The following is a 24,680-nucleotide window of genomic DNA, read 5'->3' on the forward strand; positions in this document are numbered from 1 at the left end:
ATCCAGGAAATGGGACCCAACACAGAGATCCAGGGTAAATATTATGATTGAAAGTCACCGTCCTGAGATGGTAAATGGAGTAGGGACTGCTTTGTTTGGCTTGACTAGAACAGCATTGCTGTGTGAGATAAGGCCACTTAATGTTGTTTATCTCAGAAAAAAAAAAATCTGAGGTAGGAATCCCCAGCATTGTGTTTTGTCTTCAATATAGAGTATCTCACCAGGATTTCAAAGCTTTCTGCATGTCTAAAAGCATCCTATGCTAGACAAATGAAGTCCAACTCTATGGTAGCCAGAAAGTGGCAGTTAAAGTTAGCAGCAAGTGGCATCCATCCCAAATAGGGACAATATGTGATTGAGTGGATCTTTGCCTGATGGTGTGAGGACCCCTTGATGGGTGAATGCTGTTCAGAGGAGGCTGACTGATCTTTGCAGGACCTTATGACTGGAGTGAAGGTCCCCTAAAAATGATGTGTATATGGCAGAATTTTAAGGTTGGGAGGTGATTGAGGGCATCTTACAGAGTCATTCGGAGGACAAGAGGGTTAACTTTTTGTAAAGCACATACTTACTGAAAGTCTTACCATACACAGATCTGAGACAAAGGAAATGAGTTATATCACTAGACGTAAAAATCTTCCATGCAAGTTTACTTTATATTTACCACAAATTATTATCATATATTTGATTAACTTATCCCATGTTGTTATATTAATTATGTGATTTTTAGCATTAAAATAATTTTCCTTTAAAACACTGGTTGGGTTTGTCTTTTATAAGAATGACTTAATGCTGAATTAATGAGTTTTTAGTGGCAATTATGTTACTTAGGTATCAATAATGTACATTACATATATTGAAATCCATTACAAAAATATAGTCTTAGGATTTTTAGAAGCAGTTTTTTTTACCTTCACATAGTTGGATTCCAAGAGAATGAAGAGTCTATCGGGAGATACTGAATAATCACTCACAGAATTTCCAAAGGCTTCCTGTGGATCAAATAGAAGAAAGAAAATGTGACCAACTTAACTATCATCCCTGACCACTTACCATGCAGAGGGTACTCTTTTAGACACATGACTTGGGGAGCACACTCTAGGAGTCACCCACACAAATGACCATGATGTGAATGGGCAGTGACCCAGGTTAAAAGCCATGAAGAGAAGGGTTAATTCTATCCAAGGACAGATGGCTGCTAGCACGGGGATTAGGAGCCCAGACAGCAGTGCTTCAATGGGAGGAGCAGCATGAGCAAACTCCCAGCCAAGTGTGGGATGCACATCTCGAGGTGTTTAAGGGTTCTGTGTAACCTGAATACAGTATGGGGTGTGCTAATACAGAGAAAGTAGGCCAATGAATGAGAAAAAAACCAGCTGGGACTGAAACACAGGACATGCAGTTATGACCTACTTTTTGCATGTGGAAGTGACAGTCTTGCATCTATTTTTTGCTGTTTTTTTAGTGCAAAAAACATTCTGGTGATATGGTGGCTAAAGGAGAAGAAAGGTCAAGCATCATTGTATCAGCCTGCGTTCAGGCAGCAGTACAGTGGTCTGGTCTCCTCAATAGAACTAGAGACCCAAGATGGAACACTCGCTACTGAAAAATTAAATGAGGCTTTAAATCAGGAGTATCTCATGGAGATAGAAAGCTATGACATACCCCACATACAGAGGGTGAATCACAGGGTTTGTGGAGAAGCTAAGTAGAGAGGATAACAGCACAGTTGAAGATGATTCTGAGGTTTCTAGTTTAAGTGGTTGGGAAGAGAATTAAATGATTTACCAAGACTGGGAACTTGGCAAGAGGAAGAAGGGCTTTCAAGCGCTAGGAAAATGAAGGGAAAATAACTGGCTCAGTTTGGGAGAATGAATTTGCAGTGTCGACAGAATACCCGTGGCGGGTCATCCAGCTACCGGAAATTGAAGTTTTGATCTTGAGAGGCGATTAGTGTTAATGTGTGTTTGAGAATCAAGGCCAGAAAGAAGAGCACCAAAGCTTTGGAAATTCATAAAATCCACACAGGAGATCAAACAAAGGAAAAAAGCCAGCAAAGGAAGACAGGGCCCAGTGGAGCACTTACATTTAAAAATATGTGCAGAAGAGGAGTAATCATCAAAGGAGACTAAAAAGTAGCCAAGACAGGGAGCATTTCAAGAAGGAGAGAAAGATCCACTGTGCCATATGCTGCAGAGAGAGTCCACAGGTGAGAAAGGATAGACTTGTGACTTTAAAGGTAATGAAAAACTCCCCATAATTTCATGCATGAGTTAATTACATACAAACGTAGTGTTATCCAAGAAAATGGAGCTGTTTCCATTTTCAGCATTGAATAGCAAGATATTATTGTCTTGTTTGTAGAGATATTCATGTTCTGAAGGAGAGAAAATGACCACATCAGTATTTCAAATAGATATTAAATATTTGCATAAACTAAAAGGCATGCAATACAATTTAAGATTTCAGTTCTCATGTAAGGAGGAAGTAAAGATTTCTAGCTTGGAAAAATGATGACTATTACACTGGCACTTATTTATTCTTTCATCATTAGTGTCAAGGTATCAGTTCTTATGTAACTTTTCATATCAAAGAAAACTGCATCAAAGAACTACTTGGGTTTCTTCCTGTTTTCTTTTACTTTGCATCCCCAAGTAGAAGAAAATTACTTTTAATAGTTCAAAAAAGACCACATTTTCTCTGGTGTCAAAGCATCCCACAACCTCACTTAACTAGAATGAACCTACACATAAGAATCTGTATCCTCTAGGAAAAAACAAACAAACAAACCCAAATCTTACCTGAAATCCACCGCAAGGTGTAGGATTTCACTCGAAAAGTGTTTTTCAAGTAATCATTTAGAGAGTAAGTTCTGTGATCATCAGCTGCAGCATCATCTGATGATTGAAAAAAAGAATGTTCTGGAAGATGGAATGACCTAAGTTTCAGAATAAGTAAGTAAAGGAATCTATACAGCATATCCTGCTCATAAAATGTACTGATACACATAAAATGCAAGATGAATTTTAAAAAGTTTCAGGCTAGAGGGATGCAGGAAAAACACATTTGACTGTAAAGCACGTGAGAATGTACGAGCTTGCTGTGTTAGGTTAGTGAATGCCACTGTGTACATCTAAATCAGCAATAATCAGTAGAAAGATCACGTGAGTATATTTTTTAGTAGTCATGTTTGAAAAAAAATTAAGGTAGAATCATTATAATAGCATATTTTATTTAGCCCAGTGTATCCAAACACTATCATTTCAACAGGTAATTGATATTTTAATGTTATTAATGTTATCTTTCCAAATCTTTTTTCATACTAAGTTTTTGAAATCTGGTACATAGTTTTCACTAACAGCACATTCCAATCTGACTCTTCACACTTTCAACCAATAGCTAGGTGTGGTTGCTGACTGCTGGAGAGGCTGGCACAGGGTTAGATCACCTTTGGCTGAGGCCTTGAAGTCCATTTCTAGCCCTCTTCCCCTTCAGAGACCTTTAAAGACACGTGATCAGTATATTCAGGGATCCTGTTTTTATCACCACTTTTCCTTAAACTTGGTATAATTTGCGTGGTTCTATTTTCAAAGAACCAACTTCAAGCCTGAAATCATTTTGAAACCTTCCTCTCTTTTTCCACCACTTTCATCTAATTGGGCCTCTTGATTCTTCCTGAAAAATCTATTTTCCAAATATCCCTGCCCTCAGGAGCTCTCATTCCATTCTTCCGTCTGTACCACCACTGCAGCAATTTTTCTAAGTTACCACCTTCATCCTGGTGACCTTTTTGCCATAAGCTCCTGGAACTTCTCAGTCACCCATAGGAAGGTTCAAATGCTTTAGCCTGGTTCTTCTGGGTCTACATCCACTCTCGAAAAGGTGTCATCCTCTCACATGATCTGCCTACCAAACTCAAGAGATCCTTTCTACTTTAGCTCTTTGTCCCAAGTCACTTGAGACAAAGAGCTAAAGTAGACAAGATCTCTTCAACTGCTTCTCCGGCTGTCACCACCAGCCATCCTGTGACCCCACTTCTTTCATGAAGACTTACTTCTGCTCTTCTGACCTGAGCTCTCACGCTCTGTTGGCTCTTGTCATTTAACGACAACTACCTTTCCATATCCATTGTTTATTTTTATCAGTAAGGTTTTATATATATTATATATATATATATATTGTAATATACTATAGCATAGAATATGTAATATATACTAGAAATAAATATATATAATGTACTTGTATTTTGAAGACAAAAATCTTATTCTTTGGATTGTTTTAATTTGCTTTTTTGCATTAAGTCTCAACATTTACCACAGTTCAATGCCTCAGGGGTCAGACACACAAAAAAGTTTTTGTTGACATAATATTTCATTCACAAGCTAATCAGATCTATGTGATTCTTCTTCCTCAATCCCAGTCTGTCCACTGATGACAAAAACTTAACATCTTTTCCCAAACCTTAAACTTTCTCTACATATGTACCAACAGCCGCCCACACAATTAGAGACCACTAGCATTACTCTAGTACCATTCTCCAGCAGCATGTTCTCTTGATAATTGTCATAAACTAGGGGAGATAATTAACTGATAGGAAACGTTCTTTCCAAAGATATTTTTTTAAGAGTTTATTCCTCCAGAATTTATCTGGTAATAGTTTTATATCTGCTTACAAAATTTTCTACCTTAATAGATATTATTACTACATTTCTTTTCTTTGTTCCACTGATTTTGTTTAAACAAGTTTGTTGAACAGGTTAAAGAAGTTTTTAAAAAGTCTGTCTTTTTTTCAATTTAATCCTATGTATCACCTCTAAAAGTCATGAAGATATTTATGCTCTTAGCAGAAATATAGCAAGCAGGTAAAATCAGTTTGGGGATATGTCAACCTTCATACAAGAAAGAAAGCCCTGTGCTATAGAAAATATAATCACTGGATATAACTACAAATTTGGACTTTTTTTATTAAATTCCAGCATTTCTTTCATACATCAAATAGTTGTGGAACAAATACTATTTGGTAAACACTGCTGAAGAGATATACCTTACCATCAAGAACTATGGTTTAAAAATTGATATAAAAACAAATCCCCAAGTTAGCATATATTAAGGAATAAATGGTTGTAGACATTCACAGTTCTATTTTTATGTGCTCATGTAGATGTTTACCTGGACCTAAAGAGATCAATGTGTACATGTATACACACGTATACATATGAGCATACAGCAAGGCAGATATATCAAGAGAGAACATCTATAGTTAGTGCTTAATTTTGTAAAAAGGTAGTTAACTGAATACCTGTAACAGATAACACATAGGACTGTATCATTTAAATACTGTCTGGCTAGGTAAATGTATCTGGCTAGGTTTCTTTTCAGGGTGATACACTTACAGCTGAAATTATAAAATAATTGAAGCAAAATTCTCTTGGCCTCATCTGGTGTCCAGTGGGCTTCTCGCTCTACTTATGAGGCCTTCCTCACTGAACCTTTACTTTTCATGGCCTCCTCTGACATTGCTGGGCTCACCTTTTCACCAGCTTATAGCTTTCCTACACCTAACATCTCTACTCCACTCAGGCCCCCCTGTCCTCATGATTGGCCTGCAGTGGATCCATTAGCTGATGCTCCAAATCTGAAGGTTAATGACACTATTCTTGGTATAACCCAGCATATCCCCATGGGGTCACACTGTATGGGCTTGTGTTGGGTCATTCAGCTGCTTTACAGTAGCCCTGCAACTCAGCTTCTATCTATTAATTACCTAGTCCCAGAGCAGCACAATAAACTGGAGCAAGTACAGCAACAAATGTTCTGTTTTTTGCCTTGTTATTTGATAAGCAGGGCACGTTGGAAGACAGTTTGGAAACATCTAGATAAGCAGGTTCTGTGAGATATGAGTGCCAAGTCCAGGTTTTGACCTTTAGCAAGTTCATAGCTTGCTGCCAAGTTACAACCTGTTCTGTCAAGCTCTTATAGGACATGCTCGTGTTTCTTCTTCCTTGTCTACTTGTTCCCTGACAGGGGACTGCTGCAGCGACAGATGAAGGTCTTTGGCTGCTTGTGTGGTTTTCCTGTTGCGGCCTGGGACATGTCGTTCATTTGACTTATCAGTTCAAACCACTGTGCTCGCCAAGTAAAGCAGCGATCATATGTTACCCATCAGCTCACACAGAAACTCTGAGATGCAAACCTTCTTTCATTTAAATTTTTTAAAAATGTTAGCAACAATATGCTTTACTTCTCTGGCTAGAACAACTATTAGGTGGAACCATATGAAAATATTACTTTTTATCAGCCATAGATGGTGGAATAGAAGCATTTAAAATGGATTAATTTAAACTTTCATCAAACAGCTATGGCATCTTAATGAATCCTTACTTTAGGATCAAAATCACTTTTAAATAAAGGTAATTCCAAAAAGGTAAGAGCCAAATAGAAAGTAATGTAGTTTATGGAATAGTCTTACTTGGACCAATTATACTGTGTGTTTACAGTACATGTTGAATACTTTTATGGCCACTCATAATAAACTTTCAACTTTAGTTTTCAAATATTGGATTTATGATATTTTCACTTCATAAAGATAAACCGTTTGATAAACAATTGACTAACAAAATACATCTGAAAAGAAATGGGCTCTTTACAGCTCATAAATGCATAAAATTGTTAAAAACAGGCAAAATAGGGGCTGGGGATTTAGCTCAGCGGCATAAGCGCCTGCCTTGCAAGCAGGCAGTCGTGAGTTCGATCCCTGGTACCAATTAAAAGGAAAAAGACAAAAAAAAAAAAAAATCAGGCAAAATAAATATCTGGTTACAGAGTTCCTCCTATGTTCCATATGGTAAGCAGCTAGCATTGCACATTGATGTTTGTATCTTTGATGAGTATAAAAAAATCAAATGGGTGTTATTTCAAAATTTGTTGTACCAGTCTTGATAACAGAGGTGAGTGAAGAAAAATCGATAAAGCAAAAGAAGAAATTGATTGAAAGGCTTCCAAGATTCTGTAGCTGGATTGATTATCTAATATGCAACGTTTGTAGGCTACTTATTACTCTCGATTGATTACAAAAATTCCATAAGAGGTTGAGTAAATGGTGACTTCAGAGAAACTAGTGAACCTTTGTTTTGGCTTCAATGATGACATATCCTCTGAAATTCATGTTGAAACTTAATCCCCATTATGGTGGTTCTAAGAGGTGCAGTCTTTTGGGGAAGCTATTGAGTCATGAGTGTTCCATCTTCATGAATGAGTTTTTAATCTTTTAAAAGTCTTAAGGGAACTACCTTAGGTCATTTTGCCTCTTTATTTTCTACCATGGGAGGTTGCTGCTGCAAGGAGATGCTATCAGTAGAGCAGGCCCTCACTAGACACTGAATCTGCCATCTTGCTCATCCCAGCTCCGGAGCTACAAGAACCAAATTTCTATGCTTTATAAATTATGCAGCCTTGGGTACTTTGTTATAGCAACACAAAAGGACTAAGACAGAAATTGATATCAGAGTTGTGTGTTACTATAGATAAAATAGGAAATAATCTTTGAAACTGTGTAGTATGTAGAGGTTGGAACAATTTTTTAGAAAAAATCCTGTACTTCCATGAATGGATCATTAAGGGCGATTCTGATTCTAGTAAAGGAAATAAGTAGAAAAATAATAAAGTGAAAGAAAGAACCATTGACTGTAGTTCAGTGTTTTAAGTTATTATTCTAAGGGGTCATGATCAGAATTGTGCTTGAAATTAGGATTAAAAAGAGTAAAGGCCACTCTGATAAAGTTTTACACAGAAACAAGGAACGTGTTTTTGGAAACCAGAGGATAGGCAAGCGTTTTATGAAGTAACAAAGAACTTAGTGTTTTATGGACGGCAGAATTTAAGAGTGATGAACTATATACTTGGTGGAAGAAATCTCTAAGCAAGTTTTCAGGGTGTTCTGCTACTTCTCCTGACTGCCTACTATGTAACGTGAGCACAGGGAAAGAATTGATAGGCAATATATAATAAAAAGGATACAGAACTTAAATATTTGGAAAAAATTCAGTTTGGGTAGGTGGCAAACATGAAAAGACATACTTGGAGAGAGTACCAGGGTGTGGCCAAGAGTAAAGAGATTAGTATTATAGGAGGGAGCCAGATGTTATCTGTATTGGTCTCATTAATGCTTCTCTAACAGAATATTACAGAATAAACAATAGAAGTTTATTTGCTTCATAATTCTGAAGTCTAAGAGCGATGGGCTGTATCTTATAAAGGCCTCTTGCCCTTATAACATGACATAACACAAGGCACCACACGTCGAGAAAGTGCACAAAAAAGGGCAAGAGGGCAAACTCGATTAAATAACAGTCTCGCTTATGCAAGAAAATTAATTCATTCATAAGCATGAAGCTTTTTTCACAGAAAAAAAGCCTCCGATTAGGCCAATCTCCGATTAGGCCAATCTCTCTTAGGACTGGGTTCCTGGGAATCTGTGGAACCCTGTTCCTTGTTTTTTCTAGACACAGCTCATGCTATAGCTGTCATAGGTTGGAGTCTTGTGCTTTCCCAGCCTGGCATGTCCCTCTGCCATAGTGGCAATTAAATTTCTGACACATTTTAACTCTGGGGATATATTCAAACTATAGAATTATTCAATAAGACAATAGAGCTGGGCATTATGACACACATTTGCAATCCCCTCTCCTCAGGAGCCTAAGCAAAGAGGACTCAAGTTTCAAAACAGCCTGGGCAACTTCACAAGACACAGTCTCAAAGTTAAACAAAGAAAACAAAAGGGCTGCTAATAGAGCTGAGTGGTAGGCAGGGCCTGGGTTCAGTCCCCAGAACTGGAGGAAAGAAGGCAATGGGAGAATGACGTTGCATGCATTTTGGAGATTACTATTATTAACCTCCTATCACAAAACTACAGTGTAAAAGCCAGGGAGACAGGCCTAGATCAAAAAAGAGGCTTCGGGTACCCACGGGACCTCATTCTGGTGCAGTGTTTGTCAGATGTGTGACACAAGTGGCCCTGCTGGAAGGTATAAACCAGAAGCTTTCATAGTATCCACGCAGTGCTATCTTTGCAGGTATACAGAGTGCTTGATGTGAACAGGCATAGAAACCTCCACACAGATTTCAAAGTCTTCCTCAGAGACCCACAGGGCTCACAGAGTACTACCACAGGGGTAGGGCCACTACAGAAAGCACCCAATAGTGCAGTGTTTATTGGAGGCAGAGGGACATGCCTGCTGATGAAACCCCAGAACCGCAGAGACACTGATATGCACTGCCAGGCTGGGAAAGCACAAGACTCTAACCTATGAGAGCTATAGCATGAGCTGTGTCTAGAAAAAACAAGGAGCAGGGTTCCACAGATTCCCAGGGACCCAGTTCTGCCTCAATGTATCTGAAAGGTACAGCATGGAGTCAAAACTTATTCCCAATCTTCAAGATTGAGTGTTGCTAGCCTTATTGGGCTTTGAACTCACCTGGGGCCTGTTATTCCTTTATTCTTGTCATTTCTCCCCTTTGAAATGGGATGTCATTGTATTCATATCCCATCAGGGTGTTTTAGAATCATGCAACTTGATTTCACAGGTTTATAGCTGGACAGAAGTATTTATGCCTCAGAATAAATCTTGTCTTAAGTCTCACCCATATACGATGTAGATGAGACTTTGAAGCTTAGACTTTTGATTCGGGAATCAGTGAAGACCTTGGGAGCTATTAAGGTGGACGGAATGTGTCTTGCCTGTGAGAAAGACATGAATTTTAGGAGCCAGTATCATTCTGCCCTTGTACTCTTCTGTCATGAGGACACAGAAGTAAAGCACTCACTAGAAGCACCTTGATTTCGAGCTTCTTGATTTCCAGAATGGTAAGAAAATGAACTTCTGTTGTTTATAAATTACACAGTCTGTAGTATCCTGTTATAGCAGCATAAATGGACTAAGATAAACTTTTAAAGTTTTGAAGTTCAAAATGCAAGTAATGGCATTATCAAGCCCATAAGGACTTGCAATTAGTAAATGAGATGTTGTATATAGCATGCTTAGCTCAAGACTTAGAATTGAGGAAGATTTGCAGATGTGGCACCATATGCATTATTGTTTCATCTCAAGGATGTGCTAGGCAATTAGAATGTTGAGGCGAATCACATTTCTTCTTTGGGGCACCTAGAATTGGTGCTGAGATTAAGAATTTAGACAGTATAAGTTATTTTCACTAAGTTCATAATCACAGGTGATCCTAATAATATGGTTTGAGACCATTACATTGACAAAATATACTGAGATGGAATATAAACATTTTCTAAATGCTAATGAGCAATACCTCCGCCCTCTCATATGTCCAAGAGTATCTGTAGAATCCATAGAAGAAATCCGCTGTGTTACATGAAAGGAAGCACTGGAATTATGGAATTAGAGGATTTGTAAAGAGCAATGTTTCTCTGATTACTACACACAACTAGCATTACAATATAATGACAATTAGCAGATTTGCCTTCTCAAAAACAGCAGCAGCAACAAACAACGATATTCCAGATGCATAATGTAGCATCTGATAAATGGCTTGTCATTTTGCTACAGCCTGTAGAATACTGGAACTGTGTACTCTAAAGCATCTACCTCAGGATAAGAGTGTTAGATGAGGTTGGGGATTTAGCTCAGCAGCACAGCACCTGCCTGGCAAGTGCAGGGTCATGAGTTCAATTTCTAGTACCCTACCAATCACATACAAAAGAGAACACTAGATGGTCAATCTTTTATAAGAATGTGATTATTATATTTTCAAATATCTACCCTAAAAAGCTAACCAAATGGTACAATGTGCCTCTCCCAGAGAAGCAGTGATCTGGGCAAAACAATTTAATGCTGCAGTCAGTACTGGTGCAAGCCTCACCTCCTCCTCCTACTCTTGTATGATCCTGCTCACCTGCACTGGCCTCCCAGCTATTCCTCACACACAGTAGGTCCTCTCCTACCCCACGGGCTTTGCATTTCTTGTACACTTTTACTGGAATTTTCTTCCCCAACAAATGGCCAAGGTTTGATTCTTTCCTCCTTCAGGTCTTTTTTATCTGGTGCTTCCCTCTAATGGAGTAGTCCTTCAGCTCTCTCTCCCATGGCATACTTAGTTACTTTCTTGCTTTATTTTTTTCTTCTTAGTAGTGATACCATATAATTTATCATATATTTCACCATTCTTTTGTTTACTATCTACCTCTCTTGATGGGATGTAAGTTCCAGGAGAGCACTTGTTTTGTCTCATTTCATTCCATTTACTAGTGTATCTCCAGAGCCTAGGAAAGTGCCTGACACATAGTAGGAACTCAATAAATGAGTACTGAATAAAAATATCAAAGGCTGGCAATACAAAAATGAGAACCAACACACCTGTACCAACATATGAGCTCTGGAGTAGAAAGAGTAGTAGACTCAGCTGGAAGGTTCTTGGGGACAGAAGTTTGGGGCTCTACCTTTCTCTGGTTTCCATTAGAGTCAGCTCATTTCTCTAGGTCTGGGCCAGTCATTTGCTTATTGTCTTTCAGCTCTAAAAATACTCTTTTGCTCAACAATACTGAAAAAGAGATTTACAACTGTATTTCCAATATGTCTACATCTGCAGGACTTCTGTTAAGTTCTGTCAATAGGGAAAAACAGAGAAAGATTATTCACTAGTAGAAGAAGGGAAAGGACTATCCTGTTTTTCTTGTTTATCCTGCCTAGCCTCTAGCATCCCCTGGAGACCCACATGACCTGCTTCAGCTGGGCTCTCAGAGGAGCCTAAGCAGTTGGGTATGCTGCATGGCTAACCCAGATGGTCTGTGCTCCTCCTCTTTGTTTCCAAGTGCTAGACATAGTTTCTTCCTGCAATCACTGTCTCTGGATTCCATCAGAATTCCTCTTTTGCTTTGCATCTGTGCCACCAACTTTTATATTCATTTCTCTTGCTGAAATATTCAATGTGACTCTCTATTTGTCCTAACACTTTAGCTGATAGAAGAGCTTACTCATCTGACCAGGAATAAAAAGACCTCTATAAATTGTAGGAATACAACATCTGGACCTAGGTTGAGCATAATTTTTCTTAAATTTCTGGATGGTAAATATTTTAAGCATTTTGTCTCTGGTCTTAGTTGTATCTGCTCAACTCAGCTCTTCCAGCTAGAAAGCCATCATAGTGAATCTGCAAATGAATGACAGGGGCCTTAGTAGTTTATTTATAAAAACAAGGGGTCAGCCCTGGCTGTAGTTAGACAAAAAATTGAGATATTCTTCAAAATTGTAAGCAATGTAAAACAAACAAGCAAAAACTTTTTCCGGGGTTAGTTTTAAAAGCCAGATATTGACATGGACACCTGATGCCCTTGAAAGAATAAGAACATGAGCATGCAGAGCAGAAAAGCAGAAGCAGGCAGAGCATTAGTGCCTGTGTTCAGGTCACAGTGAAGCCACCTGCAGGTGAAGTGAAGAACAGAGGAGAGAGACTTCTGAGTGGAGCCCAGCAACTTTTTCATGACAGCAGGCAGGAGGCTCCGAACACAGGAAGGCAGCCCCTTTCTTAGGTGAAAAATAAGTTATTTTCCTGATAATAATCACTCCCTCTCCTCTTGACAGGACTCTTCTAGGGATAAACAAGACATCACGATAAAGGCCCAGACTAATAACACAAAGCATTTATGTCTTTCTAAGTTGACTAACTAAGCCAGGGTAATCTGAATTGATGAGAAAGAGTTGAAAGGTGGAAACTTCTTAAATACATGGATAAATGATCCACCAGCTCAGGAAAGTACGTTAGTCCAGAGCTGGTGTCTCGTGACAAATTATTAAAATTGTACAGAAAAATCAGGGGACAGGGTGACAGGGCAAGCTAGGAGTCATGAATCGGTGCTGGAAAGAAGACTGTGAGGGAACCTGAGCATTCAGGGAACTGAGAGATCCAGGAAGATTCACCAGCACAGTCAGCAGAGTCACTCTTTGTGACAAATGTTTGCCATCCAGGATAAAATGAAAAACAGTCACTGAAAATAAAATTGAGAAATGTAGAGCTACGTGCTCAACCCTAATTATTATTTTTTGCATGTTTGCTTTTTGTTATGTTTCCACTATCAAACTAAGGGTTTTGCACTTGCCAGGTAGGTGCTTACACCATTGAGTTAAATCTCTAGCCCTCACCCCTAATTATTTTTTGAGATAGGGTCTCACTAGGTTGTCTAGGCTGTCCTTGAAGTTGTGAACCCCCCAACTCAGCCTCCTGACAGCCTCCTGGTGGCTGGGATTATAGGCCTATGCTACCAAAGCTAACTCTCAAGGAGTTTTTTCAGTGTTCTGAGTTGTATGTGAAACATACTTCTATGAACTTATTTAACCTTCTTATTCTCATCCCATTGTATAGGTGAAGACTGAGGCAAAGTCAGACATAGTCAAAGTCTCATGGTTAAAATACATTTGAACCAGGCAATATACTCCAGTCTGTGGTTATATCTACTCTTCAAAATGTTTCTAAATATTTTCAGGAATGATAGGGTATAAACGCTATGCTTGCAGTTTTTGTGAATTGGTAGTAATAAGTTAAGCATCATGGAAGTGTGAATTCAGTGTTTGCAACTACTTTAAACAGGCATTCAGTTGGGACTTAATTTGTTCTAGGATTCCAAAGTCAAGGGGTGCCAGCTCTCTTAAAAGCCCTATAATTTTCCTTCTGGTCTGTATTAAGGATGGAAATTCTGTGGCTATCTGGAAAGAAATGTACACTATCCTTATTTTAGTTTCCATGACAGATCTATTACCTTGCAAAATATTTTCCCTATGCTTTTTGAAAACTAGGTATGTTTTAATACAAATTTATTTTCTTCTTTTTTATGAATTCTAGATTTTAAATATTATAGAAAGCTGAGAAGTGTAGGCCCTGCAATTTACATTTTGAAAAGCATGTAATATTATCTAATACAAATGATTCCTCTTCGTGCTTATCATATCTGTGCTCTTTGTCTCCCTGGCTATCGTGTAACCCTTTCCTTAGGACTCAGAAGAGGTGAACATTCTCCTTTACTCTTTCCTCCAACCTGTGGCTCATGTCCTTGGCTTCTGGATTTCTAAGAGACTTTGTTGACATCTTGTCTGTTCCCTTATAAGCATCTTCAGTTCCTTTCTACTGCTCACTTCTACTCTGACGGTAGCATGCGGAGCAAGTACCCATAAAAAGTAGTTGCTTGATCTTGTGCCTTCCTTGCGTCATCCACTGATTTTTCTTCTGATGATATTAACGAGCCCTCAAGTAGACAGTGTCTACCTGGGGCCTGCATTTGCTCACTGTCCATCCTCATGCTCCTTGGTCTATCTCTCCTCCTTACTTAGGCCCTGCTTGCTTCCTTTCTGCTTATTTTTACTTCCAGATAATTTGACAATGGATTAAGCAGTTATTATTTAAAAATTTAATCTGAACAATTTTCTTAACTAGATTGTAAATAATCTAAGAGGATAACTGTACATATATGTATCAAGCTGCAGTCAGTGCTGAACCCTACAAACAGTAGGCATACATGATCAATTGCTGAATGATTTGACTCCATATTTATTAATCATAAATATTTTAATCAAAATTATTCTAATGCTAAAATGTTCATCAAAACATCTTTCTTGCTTGAACTCCTAAGGTAATTTCTTTACTTCACCAAATATTTATTTCGCATCCATTATGTCATATCAAGTTCTACACAATGGTGCTCCCAGTAAACAAAACAGGAAACATTCCAGCCTTCAATAAATTTGCATTCCAATAGAGAAAATATATGAACCAATAATAAATAAGTAGTGGAAAATGTAAGATGGAAATCAGTGCCATGTAGAAAATAAAAAGGGGAAGGAAAAGGGAGTATGAGCTTTGGAATGTTGCTGATTTCAGTAGGATGGTTGGAAGAGCATCCTGGATACTATGGCACCATGTGAGCTGAGATGTGAAGGAGTGGCCCCCTCCAAATTCCCAGGAAGCAACATCAGATCAAATTTTGCCATGCCTGGTATTTCTGACTGCCTGTTCACATACTCTGCTTCTAGAGAGCTCATGTAATTCAGTCAGGCCCAAGCAACAGATTTCCTTCTCTCAAAATTGATTAGATCATGTAACAAAACCACAATAAAATTTATCACATTCATAATCTAAGAACATGAAAGACAAAGGGAGGAAATCTTAGGAGCCATCTTAGAATACAGCCTATAATCACCTTGCCCACTGTACTGAGTGCATTGCAAAAGGATAAGAAAATAATCAGGGAGATGTTTACATTAATTCTGGTGAAAGGTAATGGTGACTTGGACCAGGGAAGTAGCAACAGAGGTGCTGGGTATGGTCAGACTCTGAAAGAATGTAGAGACAGAGAGGGTGATAGGATGTAGCATCCAATTTGATATTACCTATAAAGGAAAGAGAGAAGTTGAGGAGAATTGTGTGGATATTGCCCTCAGCAACTAAAAATGGAACTCTCTTTCAAACAAGATTTTCTAAGTGGAGGACGAGGTTTGGGGAACAAAGAATTTTGGGAGGTATTGTTATGACATGCCAATATGGTATCCATATAGATAAATGTAAAAGGCTGTTGTATATACATGCACCTGGAGTTTAGCCAAGAGGTCTGGCTTGAAGATATAATTTGAGAGTTGCTAGATTAGAGATGGTATTTTGGACCATGGATATGGGTGAAATCACGTAGTGTAGAGAGGGAGGAGGTCTTGCAACAGATCCTTGGAGTAGGCAAGGTTAGGGGTCAAAAACAGAAGGAAGGACTCAGTAAAATGTTGGGTAGACAATGCAGTGAGGTAGAAGGGTAATGAAGAGAGACTGGTGAAGGTGGATCAACTGACGCATGTGAGATAATGGCTAACATAGAGGAAATCAGGGGCCCTGACCAGAACGAGACAGTGCAGACAGCTTTAGTAGTGTGGTAGGAATCACCCTTATTCTTATGAGTTTATGAGAGAAAAAGGAGAGAGGTTGCAGAAAGTGAGAACAGAAGACCGAGGAGTTTCACAACACAGAAACAGAAAAAAGGAGGGGTAGACAGCTGGGAAATGTGGTGCACCCCGTAATCCTAGCTACATGGGAGGCTGAGCCAGCAGGATTGTTTAACTCAAGGCCAGCCTGATCAACTTAATGGCTCAGTGAGAAAGAAAGAAAGAAAGAGAGAGAGAGAGAGAGAGAGAGAGAGAGAGAGAGAGAGAGAGAGAGAGAGAGAAAGAGGAAAGGAAGAAAGAAAAAGGAAAAAAGAAAAAAGAGAAAGAGAAGGAGGAATGCGTTTTCTTCCATTCTTTTTTAAGGATGTGAGAGAGTATACCATGTCTGTGATCAATAGAGATGGACAAAAGAATGATAATCCAAGCCCAGGAGCAGCGGGAGCCTTGTCTTGGGGTAAGCAAAGGTAGAAGATTCAGTGCACTAATAGAAACTCTGCCTCAGGGGGGCGCTGGTGAGTTCAGCCACAGCCTCAGCTGAGGAGCAGATGTGAGTGAATGGGGACGGGACAGTGGGAATTTCGGAAGTCCTCTTCAAGTGATTTCCATTTTATTATTAAGACAAAAATCAAGGTTCTCAGCTGAGAATGAGCACGGGGAGTGGTTGGATGGAGGTGTGAGGGGAGGTGATCTACGCAATGATCTTCCGGGATAACGGGTGAGTTGGTGGCACGGGAAATGCAGCCACCTGACACTGGGGTCTGGCTTTCCCTTTTGGTACCATTAAACCACTTACATTTTTAGGAAACCGTCCCGCGCAGATTAATTCCCCCCCCCCCGAAGTCTGATAACAAAATTCTGAATCATCAATTAGGCTTTTTAAGAACTATAAAATTAAATTACAACTTCTAAATATTATGAGGTTATTTGGTTTGTTTTTATTTGTTTTGTTTTTATGGACATTAATTACTTCAAAGTCTGCTTTCCTCAGTTTGCTTTTACAGACCTAATTTTTACCATCTTTTCAATAACTTTGTTTCTGCCACTTTTTCCCATGATATGTTGGAAAAAATTATGATAGATTATATGTACTTTTTGAGAAACTGAAAGTAATTCTTTTCACAACTTTCTGACATCAGCTGTCTCAGATTTCTACTAAAAAATGAAATTATTCTTTGCTCTTGATCACTTTGGATAAGAAGGTTAAGGACATGCCGGGGTAGTCAAAAGGACTTAAATGTGCTGCTTCAGAATAAAACCAGGTGGTTAAGAAAGAAAGGAAGGAAAAAGTTATAGCATCTGACTCTTGGGAGATTGAGCCTAGGCTGATGCTTATTCTCTTTTGCTATACAATTAAAACTTGTAATGAAAAGAGAGTAAAAACAAAGCATATTACGTGCTTACATATGTCACCTCCTTTTCTGCCTCTCAGAATTCTCAGTTCCACTTAGGTGTTCACGCTTCCTCTTCCATGGGCTAAGGTAGAAAGTTCCTCTTCAGCCCAGAATATTGAGTCTTGCTCAATCTAGTCCAATCACAGTAATGGTCTCCCTTTCTGGAGACCAATTTAGAAATAGTAAGACCTACAGGAACATCTGTTTTAGGGCAGGGAACTTCTAGAAATTCATCTTCCTCAGATAATCAGACCACAAATGAGGAACATCCTCTCCTTCCCTGGGAGACAGCTGTGTGACTTAGTGATGTGTTGGTCTGCAGCAGCCATTCTCACTCATGAGTGACAATTTGAAAGCAAAAATTAACCTAAAGATAGCGGTAATGAAAAATGCAAGGATCTCAGGTCCTTGAGGATATTGTTGGGTCAACTTTGCATTAACAGACTCATGAAGGGCCTTTGATGCTTTCCAGCTTCATAAGATGCTAATAATAACACCACAATCAAATGCTATAGTTTAAAAACTTCTGGTCAGGTATCCTGTTACTTGCAGCCTAAAACTTCCTATCTGCTGCAGTTCTCACACAGAATCAGGAAGCTGTAAGTGGCTGAGAATGAAACTTGAGGGTAAGCTGCATGCCTTGGGCTGGTTTGTCACTTTGGGGACTGAATGGCCCTCATTCAGGTCTATTAATTATTAACTTTTTATGCTTGGTTGGTTTCCATACAGACTTCCCTGGACAGCAATTATCATTTGCTTATGATTGCACTCTGATCATTGACTAGAAAGGCCCCCATAGCACTCTAATCATTGACTGGAAAGGGCCTTAGCTCTTGATTGTAGTGGATGTTTGTTTCCTTTAATATGGTGAATTATCTGAATACAGGAACCATATCTATCATCTTTATATCCCTGTGGACAAAGTTCCAAGCATACAGAAATTGGTCAATAAGTATTGGCTAAATTTGAGAAATATATTGTTGATGGCTTACGCTGGGTGAATATGACACAAATGCCCCCTCCTACACTTTCCAAGTACTTTAAAATCATAATTGGAATATGATACTCTTCTTGTCCTTCAGTTTTCTCTATCACACTTTATTTTTGTCAGAGAGATTATACCACCTAAAAATTTTTCTTCTTTTGCTTATAATCTGCCTGATTCAGGGACAATAAAGGCCCAGGGAAGTAGGCTTCGGGCCTCAATACCCACAACTTAAGTAGCACCTTGCAAGAAGAAAGTGTTAAAAAATGCTGAACTAACAAAAATTGGCTTTGCCTCATTAAGACCTTAGCCTCCAAGTGATTTAATGAAAGATTTTCTACTTGGAATAAGAGACTGTAACAAAAAATACGAGTCACTCATTGAAACTCATAGTCCTGTTTGGGTAGGGTAGGCTTTAGAACAACTGAGAAAAAAAAAGAAAAACGTGATCTGAACCCCAGAAGCACAGGATTAGGACGAGTGAGCCACTTAGCTCAGTTTTAGGGGACTCCGTGTTCAGTCAGGTGAGGGATGGGATGGACACTGGTTCCCACTTGATTCTCAGGCTTCCTCCACTTCCCTTAGCTGTGTAACACAGCCATCATGGCTCCCAGAATGGCAGAAACAAAAAGTACTGGCTTTGACTCTCCTGAAACTGTTCCTTCTTGGGCCTTAGATGATGAATTATGCGACCTGAGAACACGGATCTATTTGTTTACTCAGTAAATCAAATAATGAAGAAATGTGAATAGTTAAAGAAAGCAAATGGTTTATATTCATGTTTCAAAAGCTATGCAGTTTTCTTTTGAAGTACAATATAAAACTGAAACTACAAGACTTGACAAAACAATAAAACAGCTCGTAAATTACAATTTTGTGGTTTCAGGTTATTCTCAAATTGAGAGTCACACCCTCTTTAGGCATTCATAATGGAACTATGAAGACCAAAATTAAAAATATTTTGAATATATTGATTTACAGCAAGAAAAGGATAAGCATCCAATCATAAAGCAATGTGTAAACATTAACTCCAAAAAACTATTACCAAAGCATTTCTTTGAACCAGCTGTTTATGAGAACCAGTAGGTTCATAGAAGGCAAGAAATCAAAAGATTTGGATTTCTAAGGTCCAGTTCTTACTTGAAAGCACCTGAACTTTCTATGCCTCAGTTTCTTCATATGTAAAAATTTAAGATATAAACAGATCTTTCTAAAATGTATTGTTTTATAAAGACCTAAGCTGCCTCAGAAATAAAGACAGTGCAATTTACTGAAAGTAAATAAACTGGGAAATGCTATTAACTATTATTACTACTTCATAAGACTACACTTCAAAAATTACACACTTTTGAAGCATATAATTTCAGGCTGGAGTATGATCAGTGGTTAGAGCATGTGCTTGGCATTGGTGAAACTCTGAGTTCAATCCCCAGCACCACTGCCATTAAAATAAAAAATAAACAGCGTGTCAATCCTGGGTTGAAGTTTGTGTTACCTATATATTCCCTAAACCTTCATATAGGAATAAAGGCCTCAGCATTATGCTGTTTTTCTCAAAATACTTAGAACATAGGTATTAGCAGCCATTATATACAATGTAAATGAGACATTAAAAAATTATGCTTATATGACTTGATCACAAGTTAACAAAATGATGTGGAGTTTAACAGTACTGAGCATCAGCTTTAGTGTCACATTGCCTGAGTGTGAACCCCCAACTCTGCAACGCTGAGCAGTTTTGTCTTTGGCCTTTATCCTCCAGAATGCTGCAATGATACCCACCTCTGAGACTTATGCTCTGTGTTGTGTTCCCTCTCATCAGATGAGAGTTGCTCTGTAAGATCAATGACGTACAGCAGAAGTGATGCTTTTACACCCAACTGCCACTTCTGCAGCCACATCATACCAAGCACTGAGCTTGCTTAGTCCCTTTCTTGGATTGTTCATTCTAAAAGAGGGAATTCAACTGCTTGCTAGACTAGGAGGTTTACACATGGGGAACTGAGACCTCTACCTAACTGCTCTGGGTAAGTGAGTTCAGTTCCTTCAGCTCTGGTCAGGCTTTCAGAGAACTTTATTTTGGTACTAGAGATTGAACACAGATCACATGCATTGAATTATATCTCCAGTGCTTTTTGAGAGAAGGTCTTACTAAATCACCAGGTTGCCCAACCTGGGATTGAATTTGTGATCCTCCTGCCTCAGCATCTCAGAATTCTGGGATTACAGGCACTTGCTACCACATGTAGCTTCAGATGACATCTTGATGGCAACTACATAAAAGCTGTTGAGGTAGTAACAAACTAAGTCACCCCCTAAATTCCTGATCCATACAAACTATGAGACAACAAATACTGCTTTAAGCTTTAAAACAATTGGTTATAAATCCTCCAAAAGAAAGCTGTATAAATGAGGATGATAAATAGTAACTCTCTCAAAGAAGTGTCTTAATGATTAAATGAGAAATACGTGGAAAACCCTCAACCTGGCATACTCTGAACATCTACTGGGCTCTTATCATTTCCCCAGAAGCCTTCTCCAACACAGAAGCTACTCCTAGAAGCTATTTTCAGCCCCCACCCCCACTCCCGGGGCCTCAGTACTTTCTTAAGTCATTAAACCAGAGGTACAGGGAGCCAGCCCCAGGCAGTCCCTTTATGTTGTCTATCTCCAACCATTAACTGGGCAAACAGGCTTCGTTTTCTCCTTGTCTGATCTCTTTTCAGAAGACAGGGAAAGATTTCTAAGACAGAGAAAGTTAAGGCACATGCTATGGCTAGGGAATCAAAAGCCAAAATCACTGAAAAAAGACCAATCTCTGAGTGCAAGAACACTTACAAAGGTTGACAATGGTTAACTGAGCTGGCTGGAAGCGAATCGAGCTTTTACTGAGCCTGCTGTTTAGAAATTGTCCTCTGACATATACAAAGCTTCCATTCAGGCTTATTCCTGTGCTTTTCAGCGGGGAGGGAATTGATCCTGGACTTTCTCAGGCAAGATTCATAGATGCTATCTTTTCTCTCTCTGATTTTTCCTGTTTCTTCACACTTGAGTTTTTCTTTTATTATTGATGGGTGGGTGAACTGTCAAATCTCCTATAAACTGAAAGAAGGGCAGAAGGAAAGTTTTTGGAAAGTTTCCTGTTAAAGCAGAGAAAAGAAGAAGAGAGACACTCCTATCCCACCGTAAAATTCAATGATAAAATTATTTGGCAACCAAATATTTGACAGCCAAAGTCTTCACACATGCACTATAATGTAACAGGGATGTGAAGGACTCACAAACATGGAATGGACAGGTTTTACTATCACCAAATCATGAGGATTTCTGTTATTCCATGCAAACAGTTTTCTATACTTCACTAATGGTTCTCTAGACACTATTTCTGCAACATCCTTCTAAAATGGGATAAATGCAAAATTTAAAACAAAAATAACCTTTTATTATACATTTGGTCAGAGTAAAGTTATAAATTTCCTCAGAGAAACGCAAGGAGATTTTATTCTTACCTGTGGCCACTAAAAGTTTTTATTCTGAAAACATATGCAACAGTAGTCAGCCTGTCCTCCCCCACACCTCCTCCCCTCCTCTTCTGGCTGAGTCTAGTTCTGCTAAAGTCAGCAGTTCATATGGAAACACTTGACCTTCTCTTAAACTAACCTCTCAGGGGAAGAACTTGGGTCTGTTCCTTTCTTCCTCCTTCCTTTTAGCTATGTTCTTTGGGTTTCACATAACCTGGGTCTTTGTTTTCTTTTTCTATCAACCCTTCCTTTATCTTTTCATTCTTCTTCTTTGTCCCTTAACATTCTCTTTCTCCTCACTCTTGCATGCATAGCTTCCCTCTTTGCATGGACTAGTTTGCTTATCAAATCTTGGTGGGATCTATGCATGGCCTTTCTCAAAAATAGCTCTGGATGCTCTGGAAGAATGTGGCACAGCCCAGGAGAGGAATTGCTGATTTAGAGAAAGTGCTGCTCTCCTGAATGCCTATCTCCATCTCTTATGGTAAGGAAGGGCTTGCAATGAAATGGTTTCCTTTTTTCATTTTTACTTGTTTTTTATTTAAAAAAATATTCTTATTGGATGCACTCAGTTACCTTTATCCAGCCAATAGTAAATACTTTCTAGAAGTTGTCAGAAACAGAATGAATGCAAGTGTTTGAAACAATGAATAAAATAATCTTACCATACATATGAGCACAAGGAAGAACACGTGGGTCCAAGTTTCCTTCTTCTTTTTTGTTTTTATCTAAATACTCATATGTGCAAATCAAGGAATATATGAAAGACATCCAGATAAGAGATAGATACCAGCTATTCAACTCTCTGTGTGGCTGAGGCAGGAGGATATTTAAGCCCAACCTGGGCAATTAATTTAGCAATTTAGCAGCAATGGGTCTCAGAATAAAAAAAATATGAAAAAATCCTGAGGATACAGCTCAGTGTGATGTATAGACAGACACAGAGAAATACATACATGCACAGAAAGAGAGAGACAGACAGACAGATCAAAATAAGCTACAATAAAATCACATCCCCACCTATTTGCCCAAGAGCATCTTTAACCATCCCCCATCCTACCTCCTCACATTTAACTAGTTACTAAAGTCCAATCATTCCTATTTCTGAGTAGTTCCACAGTTCCAAAGAACTATGATCCATAAAGTGAGTGCCCTAAGCCATTCCCTTGCTCCCCTTCCATCTTGCTTCACTTCAACCCCGCCCTGCTCCCCAGCCCAGCAGTCCAGGCATGCTCACAAGTCTCCAGTAGCTCTGCATCCTTTACAGACTAAAATCCAGCTCCTCCTCTTGTGCATCCTCCTTTCTGGCCCTGGGTTATTTTAGAATCTCAGAATAGAGGACAATATCTTTTTGTCCGTGTTGTGACTATTTTCTGACTATATAAGCTTCCCTACAAAACGAGCCCTGTGAAAAGTTGTGCCTGGATCTCCTAGCAGAGTTGCTTCTAATTCCCAGGGAGGTTTGCTCACACTTTTTCAGTCTGAATCCCAACGTAGTCAGATGGAGGTAGGTAAGTCTCCCAAGCTCAAAATTTTATTTGGAGACAAGATTATGTGTCGCTTATTAAAAAGGGCAAGAGACTCCCTCTCCATTTCATATATGCTACCCAGCAGCAGAAAACTCCCTGCAGTTTACCCAAGTAAGCCCTATGGAAAGTAAGTGCATTTTGTAGGGCCCTAGATCTTTTTACTTTAAGGGAAGTTCTGATGATTGCAGCTTTACTCATCTTTCCATTGATCCTCAGGATGTTAGTAATGTTCTGGGGACAAACAGACTATCCAGATTACTTTGATATATTTCTATATATGTGTATGTACAAATATATATGTATGTATATATGTGTGTATATTCTATATACATATATGCATGTATACACAGATATGCAACAAAACATGTTTGTTTGCATATCATTGCGACATGACATACTTTTGGAAACTAGGGACCTCATCTTTATAAAACTTGATCTTTGTAATTGTATCAAGAAGCATAGCACCTATAATAGAATATAAGCCCTATAAATATTTATTGATTGTATGGATGGTCTGTTCAGTTCCCAAAAGAATTTGCATGTATTTATTTAAATGTACAAAAGTATCACCTCATGAAAATAATTATGGTTTAGTAGTTTGACATCATTTAGTACTCTAAAAGAGTAGTAAACACTGACTTCTTAAAATGTCATCAGCAATAGATCAAGTTTTTCAGTTATTTAATCACTGGCATCTTTACTGCAATTCTGAAGTTGTGGGCCACACACACATTTTTGATAGCTCTACAAACTAATTCTGATTTGTTGCCTTGAACTCTAGATAAGACCCCTGAGCAAGCAAGTGCTGACTGAGTTTCTTGATCAACTAAACCATTCACAGAGACTGCTTCAGTTGGCTGACTAATTTAGAAAGCATTTAATGCTGAAATGAAAGTGTTTAAAAGGAAATGAGCACCAGAAGAGACTCAAACCAGTGATTCTCACTTGCTGGTAGCCAAGTGTGTGTTCCATTGTCTGTATGTTTAATATGAAAGTTATGGCTAAGCCTGGAACCTTTAGTCAAGCTAAAAAGACACACAAGTGACTGTAAACGAAGTAATCCTCTGACATATCACTGATTCCAGACCCCTCTTAAGGTTGTGGAGTATACTAGTTTTATGATTAAGCTCTGCAATAATCCTAAATTGGACAAATAGGTACTTCCCTGCATCCAAATCCTCCTAGTAATGAATTCTCACCATGCCCAAAGGGAAAAAACAGAATAAACAAAAACCTGGACTCTGTGTACTTTCTCCTCTCAGCTGTATTGGAGGCTCACTTTCCACATCTCCCCTCCCTTAAGATATTCTAACGCT

The 24,680-nt window shown here is 38.7% G+C and overlaps 1 protein-coding gene across 2 annotated transcripts in view; it reads right to left on the reverse strand.

Annotated features, from left to right (window-relative positions):
- Dpp4 (dipeptidyl peptidase 4) overlaps nucleotides 1-24,680 on the reverse strand; it is a 76,377-nt gene that overhangs the window by 50,665 nt on the left and 1,032 nt on the right. The window contains exons 3-5 of one of the 2 annotated variants that reach the window (XM_013142395.3): nucleotides 2,802-2,897; nucleotides 2,286-2,377; nucleotides 912-992 (exon numbers count right to left, since the gene is read on the reverse strand). In XM_013142395.3, the coding sequence (XP_012997849.1) occupies nucleotides 912-992; nucleotides 2,286-2,377; nucleotides 2,802-2,897 (269 nt within the window). Of the gene's footprint in view, nucleotides 1-911; nucleotides 993-2,285; nucleotides 2,378-2,801; nucleotides 2,922-24,680 lie in introns of both variants that reach the window. The other variant, XM_013142394.3, reaches the window with a different exon arrangement.

This window comes from Cavia porcellus, unplaced genomic scaffold, assembly GCF_034190915.1.
Source record: "Cavia porcellus strain 051 isolate PalLab524CR breed Dunkin Hartley unplaced genomic scaffold, mCavPor4.1 scaffold_12, whole genome shotgun sequence".
Classification (NCBI taxonomy): domain Eukaryota; kingdom Metazoa; phylum Chordata; class Mammalia; order Rodentia; family Caviidae; genus Cavia; species Cavia porcellus.